Source organism: Pseudoliparis swirei, chromosome 23, assembly GCF_029220125.1.
Source record: "Pseudoliparis swirei isolate HS2019 ecotype Mariana Trench chromosome 23, NWPU_hadal_v1, whole genome shotgun sequence".
NCBI classification, from domain to species: domain Eukaryota; kingdom Metazoa; phylum Chordata; class Actinopteri; order Perciformes; family Liparidae; genus Pseudoliparis; species Pseudoliparis swirei.
This window is the reverse complement of record NC_079410.1, coordinates 19,621,458-19,630,568: the sequence shown is the minus strand read 5'-3', so window position 1 is coordinate 19,630,568 and position 9,111 is coordinate 19,621,458. Positions and strand designations below refer to the sequence as shown.

The 9,111-nt window shown below is 48.9% G+C and overlaps 1 protein-coding gene across 1 annotated transcript in view; it reads right to left on the bottom strand.

Annotated features, from left to right (window-relative positions):
* LOC130188122 (serine/threonine-protein kinase N1-like) overlaps window positions 1-6,925 on the bottom strand; it is a 31,240-nt gene extending 24,315 nt beyond the window's left edge. Inside the window, exons 1-2 of the mRNA XM_056406235.1 lie at window positions 6,682-6,925; window positions 6,330-6,514 (exon numbers count right to left, since the gene is read on the bottom strand). Of these exons, the coding sequence (XP_056262210.1) occupies window positions 6,330-6,353 (24 nt within the window). The 5' untranslated portion in view covers window positions 6,354-6,514; window positions 6,682-6,925. The remainder of the gene's footprint in view (window positions 1-6,329; window positions 6,515-6,681) is intronic.
* Between the last annotated feature and the right edge of the window lie 2,186 nt (window positions 6,926-9,111).

The following is a 9,111-nucleotide window of genomic DNA, read 5'->3' as shown; positions in this document are numbered from 1 at the left end:
TCGAGTGAAGCGAGACTCTCTGAAACCAGGTAAAAAACGACACTTTTAAGGACTTCCCCGTTCTGAATCGTCTCCGGCAAACAACAAAAGCTGGAGCTCGGCCTCAAATGTGTCCAAAAACCCACAAGAGCCAACTCCGACCAGCTCAGAGGTTTAAAAAAAAGAATTTAAAAAGGGTCCTTGGCCTTGAATCCCACAGACGTAGCCTACCTTCCTCTGAACGCTACACCTGCAGAGCAAAAGGACAGCGAACACCGTCGTTGACCTGCAGCGGTCGACCCGGATCAGGGAAGAGAGAGATAATGAGGCGCCTCACGGCTTCATGTATCTACTGTAACCTCCCCCCGGGGCCACACAGGGAAGAGGAACGGAATGCAAATCCCACTGGGACCAAACAGCCCGAACCACGACTGAGATAAAAACTGCCACAGGATTTGACCCGTTAGTACATCCCCCCCCCCCCCCCCTTAAATCTGACATTTCAAAACCAGAAGAAAAACCAAACACATGCTCACGAGCCACCGACAGGCAGTTCAGGAGGAGACGCGGGGCGAGAGAGAGAGAGAGAGTGAGAGAGGGAGGGAGAGAGAGGGAGAGAGAGAGATAGAGAGGGAGAAAGAGATAGAGAGGGAGATAGAGGGAGAGAAGGAGAGAGGGAGAGAGGGAGAGAGAGAGGGACAGAGGGAGAGAGATAGAGAGGGAGATAGAGAGAGAGGGAGAGAGAGAGAGAGAGATAGAGAGGGACAGAGGGAGAGAGATAGAGAGGGAGAGAGAGAGGGACAGAGGGAGAGAGATAGAGAGGGAGATAGAGAGGGACAGAGGGAGAGAGATAGAGAGGGAGATAGAGAGGGAGAGAGAGAGGGAGAGAGGGAGATAGAGAGGGAGAGATAGAGAGGGAGAGAGAGAGAGAGAGAGAGAGGGAGAGAGGGAGATAGAGAGAGAGGGAGAGAGAGAGATAGAGAGAGAGCACCCGCCGTGTGGTGGCATGGGAGAGCGGGCCTGATGGTAATGGAGTGGAAAGCAGATTAAAGATGATGATGGCAGACGGGCTGCGGAGGATAAGAGGTCCATCCTCTCATGCAGACGGTCCTCCCTCTTTGCCGCTGCCGTTGATGACGATAGATGATCACATCGAAGAAGGAAAACACAACGAGCAGAGGAACTCTTTTAATTGGTGTCATTTTAATATTTAAAAAATACGGTGGCTCGTGAAAACCGGAGCCCCCATTAGCAAAATGGCGACGCAGCCACGGAGCCAGTCGTGGTTTAATCTGCAGAGACCCAGAAGTTTGATTCCAGTAGTTCATCGTGTTCAGGATGTGAATTATTCTACTTTTTTCTGATTGGTCGACCAAAAAAAAAAAAAGACCAAAATCAACAATGCGTTCTGTATTCAGTCTGAATATACTGCAACTTGTCCGTGTCTCTCAGCAACACGTCGACGAGCGCCGACGGAAAACATAAATCCGTTAAAACATGTCCAACGTTCAGCGTGTCGTTTCATTTGAAAAGAACAAGCAGAATCACACTGACAGGCTTGAAGAGGCATCAGATGTTTGATTATGTATCAGCTGCTCAGGGGGTAAGGACTCCCTCTCTAACATGTGTTTGGATCGCTGTGAACAAATAAAATATATATAAATACATTGTGCAAGAACAGATCAAATCTTTATAATGTAGTGTGTGTGTAACCTCTGTGAACATCAGCTGTGACACTATCAGGAGGCACACGAGTGTAAATGTGAAAACCCCATGGAAACGACTGATTAATCATCCTGAAGACAAACACAGACGTGTCACTCCTTTACCAATGAGGAGGAGGAGGAGGAGGAGGAGGAGGAGGAGGCACAAAATATGACAGGAGACCAAAAGTCACGTGAAAAAGAAGACAATCGAGTCTATGTTTGCTTAAACTCGTCTTTCTTTAAAAGACTATTTATTCATCCTCCGGCTACGGCATAATCATGATCATAATCATAATCATGATCATAATCTCCCGCACGTTGTTGCCGCTGGACAAAAAGGAACCAAACTCACGTCCTGAGTGACTGTTTGAGACTTGAGCGCTCCGGTGGTTTTTCCGGGCCCCGTTGCTCCCCTGAAGCCGTGAACTCAACACCGGCGATCCCCCGAGGGGTCATCGCTCACGTGACCACGACCGGTCCGACGGGGCCGGGCCTGCTCGCCCTCGGAGGGGCTTGCTGGTGAACTGCATTAGAATTCATGTATGCAACGTCTGTTTTGGGCTTTTCCACTTGTTGTTGTTGTTGTTGTTGTTGGTATACAAGGCCCCAGACATGTTCTTCCACTGCACAACACCAGTTCTGTTGGTTCACGGTCAGGGCTCCGGTCAAGACCGACCTAATCCGGTCCGAGCTAATCGACTACTTCTCAAGAAGCATCCTTCCTATGCAGTGATCAAGGAGTTAGGAGTCCAAGACACGTGTGAGACTTCCCGACTGGACTCCTCAGCCCTCCTTCAACACACAGCCCCCTCTTTGTTTGTCCCTTTCACCTCTGGAGTTCCGACCCGAGGCCAAACACCACGGGCTGTTTTCACAAGCGCCGCCGAGCCTCGGAGCCCGCCGGCATCTCTAAACTACTTTAGCAACCAATCAATGCTCGGCTCTCCGGCTCCTCAGTGGCTCCCTCCCTCCGTGACCTTCCCATCCACCGAGGCCGACCGAGCCAAACCTCACGTCGAGAAGAATTGAATTTTCGATACGTCGCTCGACCGTCGCTCCCGACTCGACCTTCTTCAGAACACATTATTCAACCTCTTAAAGCCCTAAAAACACTTCGGACCGGGAACAACGGAGGAGTAGCGGAACACGAGCAAGCGGCGGAACTCTGGGTCCGTCTGTCCTTCCCCGGTGGTTTCCTCCCGTTATCGGCTCTCAGTTAGAACTCCTCCTCTGGAAGCCCGTGTGGCGACAGCTGCCGTGGGGGGGGTCAGGAAACACAGGGATGCTGGTCCGGAGAGATACTTTTGTGGGATTTGTTATCCACAATTGGCATTTTCAGTTCTCGGCATCCCTAGCGTCAGGCACCGATGGCGCCCGACCGGCCCGTCTGGTTCACGGACGCCATCGCGACGTCTCGCCGATGCCCGTCTACTGGTGTGTCTGGGAGGAGAGACGGATTTCTGCAGGGACGATGTAATCCTGGATTCAGGCAGGAGGGACTGGATGTTGTGTGTGTGTGTGTGTGTGTGTGAGAGACCACTAATGCCACCCGACTAGAAGGTCAGACACACACTGAGGTCCACTCTCCTAATCCTATTATCCGTGGCAGTGGCAGCTGGAGACGCACATTATGAGGAGTGTGATGCAAGATATCTGTGTGTACTACATCGCGTGTGAGACCATCGTCGGTGGTGCTTCTTCATGTGTGTGTGTGTGTGTGTGTGCGTGTGTGTGTGCGTGTGTGTGTGCGCTCGCTTGAAAGTCTTCCGATGCCATTAAAGAAATGGACCGAGTCGGCCTCCGCTCTCTTGGCTGATCAATAAAAAAGTAATTTGGTGGTGGTGGGGGGTACTCCGCTGTGAGTGAAGCAGCAGTTCCTCCGACTCTTATAGATAATAACTACAGGAAACCGACGGGAATAAATAATTCATGAGAGGGGGGGGGGGGGGGCGGAGTACACCGCTGCCTCTTCCACATCATCAGCTCGTCCTCGGCTGGATCTACATTCCTCACGGCCGACATGGAGCAGCACACACACACACACACAGAGAGAGAGAGAGAGGAAAGCACTCATAGTTAAGCTACACTTTACACTGATGGCCTCCTTCTGCGCAGATATGGATAATGTGTTTTTAACAAAAGAGGGAGGGGGGGAGGGGTCAGTCCAGTTGTTTGCCCAGCGGGCGTGACCTCCAACAGGACGAGAGCCTCCAGGAGCTGTTCAGGAGACGCGCTGGTCAGTCCATCTCGGTTACACATGGTGGCCTCTTGATCTCAATCAGTCTGCTGGGCGCCTGAACGCACCGCTGAGGTATCGAGGGTGGGGGGGGGGACTGAGGCCGCAACGACCTTCAGCTGAGCTGTGAGCGCAGCGGGACAGGAGACAGAGACGAGCACCGAGATGCCCCCCCACCCCCCCCCAGGTCTGGAGAGGCAAACGCAGTGGAGACACGATGCATTTAAAAGATCTTCTCCGGTTTACCGGGCCGAACACACAGCTGGTGTACCGCCGCTCGGTGGTTGAGTTGTTGTTGTTAAACCAAAGTCACTCAAGGACACAAAACACCCCCCGCCCCCGTGTTCTTCTAGGCAAAGCGACTGGGTTTGTGCCAATGGGGGCTACTGGTTTTGGCTCCGGTTCCCAGTCGGAAAACAACCGTCTGATGGCCGAGTGCAACCTGCGCCTCTCTTCCAAATATAGCACACACTTAAATTGGAATTGGATTACTTTTAGGTGGCTGGGGGGGGGGAGGGAGGGGGGAGGGAGGGGGGGAGTTGTCGGCAATAATACACAACACACAACCCCACTTCAAAAGAACCTGTTTGTTTTTTTTACCCTCCCTTTAAAATGGGCTTCCTTTACTTACAGGAAGCTTTTTCAGGGATCAATCTGCAGTGGAAAAGACATACAGTGGTGCATTGTGGTCCGTATGAGTCGTTATCGGTAACCACCGAACCCACGTGCAGCTTTCCTAGAAACACTCGACTGCCCCCCCCCCCCCCCTGTCAGGGTAACGGCTGAATGTCACGAAGGAGCCGGTTTCTACAAAAGAGGAATGAAGAGTGACCAAAAGGAAAAAGGGAGATGCGTCTTCTTCTTCTTCTTCTCTTTTTTTTGCACTTGTTTTCCGAACAATGACTTGTGTTGCGTGGAGACAGAAGACACGGGGGGTTGTGGTCGTACGCTGCCACACATCTATCGCTCATATTTCTTGGAACACATTCTACTTATTTCTGCAGCAAGTTTTATTCAAAACTTTATGTTGGAGCTATTTATCTTTGACATTTGTGTTTAGTTTTATTGTAAAGTAATATTGATTATTCATTGCTTATTTAGGTTATATATGTTAGAAGAGCTTTTTTCTTATGATAGTTTTAGTTTAGTTTATTGTGATTGTTGTTTAAATATTTAGTTTTAGGATCACTGATTGGGTAACACTGGGCACCTGTGGTTATATGTAGGTGTGGGTAGCTTCAGGACCAGCATGCACCTGGGCGGCCTCTGGTTTTATACCAGCACACGAGAGGCAGTGTCAGCATTTTGTTTGTTCTTTTTGTTTGTCTAGTAAATAAATTATCAGAATAATGACATACGGAGATGGACATTACTTTCTTTTGACTTTTATTTGAGTTATTTGGACAAATGGCCTCTCCACTTTATAATCCGGCCACGTCCTCTGCGGCAGTTTGACCTTGTGACGACTGAGGAGTGACGGCCGGCTCCAGGGCCTTCCCGTTGTCACGGCCCCCTCCTCTGGGGGCTGAACCCGGGTGGCTGTAACCTGACACCCCTCCACATGAGCCCGGAGGCCCGAGCGCCACAACGGCTCCCGTGACTCAGCCCAGACTCCACCTGAGGGTCACAGGCGGGAAACCGTTGCAAGAGGACACAGCGGCCATTTAATCCGTCTGTGAAACGGCGTCGGTCCGCTCATCGTGTGTGAAATGTAAATAAGAAAGATATTTGTCGACATCGCTGCTTTTGTCCCTCGGCCGTCCTCCTCCTGTACTTTCATATTATTCTGCTTTACGCTTTCCTATTAATACTCCATACAAATAAAACTGTGGGTTTTTTGTACTGTTTTCTCCAACTGCTTTACACAATAACACCACTGAGTGTAACTGGCTGCTGTCTGTGTTCATTGGTGAAATAAACTACACACATCTCCTCTAGTTCTGTACTTTACTTGTATAGTTCCCTGTTATGCTCCTTTAATTAAACTCATTCTACTGCTGATGGAAATGTTTGACTTCTCACACCACTACATGTATTGATGTAATGCACGGCAGGTGAAACGAAAGACCGATATTGAGTTGCATCATGGGAGTTGTAGGCTCTTGCTTTTTTTTTCTGGAGCGTTTCCCTATTTAAGGATGAAAAGTTAGGCTGTTTTAGCCTTGCAGCTTCAATTTAGAACATGGGGGGGAGCTCTTTTTTTATTTTTGCAACACTAAACCCCAGGAGAACACCATCCCTCATCAGAGGATTTCATCACAGACCTCCTCCTCCTCCTCCTCCTCCCACATCCACAGGAGTCAATGAAAACATTCCAGATGTCCCCCCCCCCCCCCACACACACACATCTTCCAGCTTGCGCTCGTTAACAACACACATTAACAAAGGAAGAAAAGTTGTGAACTCACTTGTAGCTCGTTGTTATTGGCCATCACGCGCCGGGCGGGCGGCCAATTAGATGGCGCCGACGGGAGGGGAGGGGAGAGGGGGGGGGGAGACTTCTGCTACGGTGTGTGTGTCACTTCTCTCCGGTCCTTCAGATCATGGTGCCCGTCACGGATGATCCCCACGGTGAATACACACGTCCGGCGTCCTGTAGGAATGATGATAAACGTGGAGTCACAACTCAGCGCTCCAGGGCCAAATGCGCAGTTTCATGTGGAGAGACGCACGGGAATCAAAACGGACGCGCGGTTAATAAAAAGAAGGGAGCAGGTGGGCAGAGGAAGAGGAGGAAGAGGAGGAGGAGGAGAGCATCACCTCCTGGACTCTTGGTCTGCAACACGCATTGCAGTCCGTCCCGGTGGTAGTGAAAGAGCGACCCGGCTGCTGCTGCTGCTGCTGCTGCGGGCTGCTGTCTGCTCATGCTCCGGGGAGGGGGGGCACCCCGCTGCGAAGAAACCCGAGAGCCGCCGGGACTCAGCCCCACGCTGCGCCCGGACCGCGAGAGGCGACTGAGGCCATCCTTCACCCCGCGGCGGTGCACTCCTGCTCGGCTCTGCGGAAGGCTGAGAGCCGGCTGAGCGACGCTCGGAGGGGGGAGAGGAGGAGGGAGGAGGGAGGAGGGAGGAGGGAGCCAATGTGAAGTCAGTTCACCAGCAGAGTGCAGCTTCCGGTGGCCACCTACAAAATAGTAGCGGCTTTGGTTGAGGGTTATTTAGCCGACCCGTGTTTTACAACTAAATTGCACACACACACACAAACACACACACACACACACACACACACACATGCACACACACACACACACACACACAGGGTGTCTACATGAATAAACAAGTTACATTTGAGACTTATTAATACCACGTCTAAATACAATTTAAGACCCAACTTACGATGGAAATACAAATCAAAAGTGGAAATATACATTAATTTGAATTAATTCATTAAAAGAAAACACACTGATGTCTGTTCAAAATGAACAGTATGGTGTAATGCGAAAGGATAACAGAAATATGTCATTGATGTTCTAAATTATATGTATTAATACAATAATTTTAGAACATGTAGGTCCCATGAACAAATGCTTATACAATCAAGTAAATATTTGTTTTAAATAATATTCCTTTTGAACAAAAAATCGATAAAATAACATAAATAAATCACAATTCCAGCGGCTTTTGAAAAGCAAATATATGTAGATAATATAATGTTTGTGTGTATGTGTGTGTGTGTGTGTGTGTGTGTGTGTGTGTGTGTGTGTGTGTGTGTGTGTGTGTGCGTGTGTGTGTGTTCTCATATCTCTGTGATGGATTGTTGTGCACAAGTTCATATTTCTACTCCTGAGCTTTTGTGAATATACTAGGTCACCAAAACACACACATTGTGTTTTCTGATTCCTGTATTGCGTGTATTAAAAAACATAGGTTGTGAGTCGGATACCTCACAACACTAGTGTTACGTCACTAAAGGTTAACTATAGGTTAAACATATTAAAATGAACCTTCTCACGGCCAACATAGTTACAGAAGCACTCGCTGTTTATCACATAGCTACTTAAAACACGCAAAAACAAGATATTAGAGTGTTTTAACAGCTAATTTCAGGACAACATTAGCTAAAGCAGAGTCCGGGGCGGTCCACTCACGTCTGCAGGGGCTGCGCGAGAGGGCGCTCGTGTTACACACGACAGCTCCTACCTGTCCAGGTGTCTCTATATCTCTATAGTATCTGAATAAAGGTGTCTATTCTTACAGAAAACCTGAACCATTAAGAAAAAAACTCCATGAAAAGTCAATACCGATGTACTTACAGTGTTCTCTGGATGTTGGGAAGATGTTTTTTCGTCACGAACAAGCGACACGAACTTGTCTTTTATTTTGAAATCGGCCTACTTCTTCCGGTGCTTCTATTGTGGCGTTCTGTCTCTAGCTTGACGCAGCTGCCACCGGGGCGCAGATGTCTGCAGCAGCCCAAACGCCCTGCCGCTTCAACCCGGGACCTGTTGATCACGTGTACCGTGGCAGCTCCTCCGGCCCGCGGGGAGCGCAGCTACCGACGACCGCGAGGTCAGTGACGTGTGTTCATGAGCGTTAAGGTGGTGTTCATGGAGGATGTTACACGGTGTTGATGGAGTCTCTCGGAGGTGCGAACAAAAAGGAAGAAAATGCCAAATTTCCCTGATCGGACAATAGGAATTCATCTGAGTTCACCCTGGATAACCTTTGACCCCAGAAGGTCGCTCCTACCGGATGCTGACAAATCAGCCTTTTGTAGCTTTATTTTTTAAGAAAGTAAGTATTTCCCTCCAGTACTTTTGAGGATACTATTACAGTCACATCCACTGGTTCCATTGGCAGGTGATTTGTTAATGTAAAGAAGTCCATATCCCAAAACAAACAATGTTTTAATAAGTATTATTCCATCCCTGAGATTGATCACCTCAAAATACTCCATTTCTAGTAAAAGTCCTGCATGCATTCAAAATCCCATCGGAGTGAAAGAAGTAAATTATTGGCAGAACGTACTAAACGATGGAAACAGCACTCATTCTGCAGAGACCGATAGAATATGTGATGCTCTTAGATTGTTTTAAGTACTTTATTGAGGTTGCTTTGTGCAGTGGTTCCCAACACGTGGGGTCCGGTCCCCTCAACGGGTCACAGGACACGTTTCTGATGGGAATGCAATGATTAATATTGTTGGAGAGAAGGAAAAACAGAGTTCTGTGACACAAACCTTGAATTACAA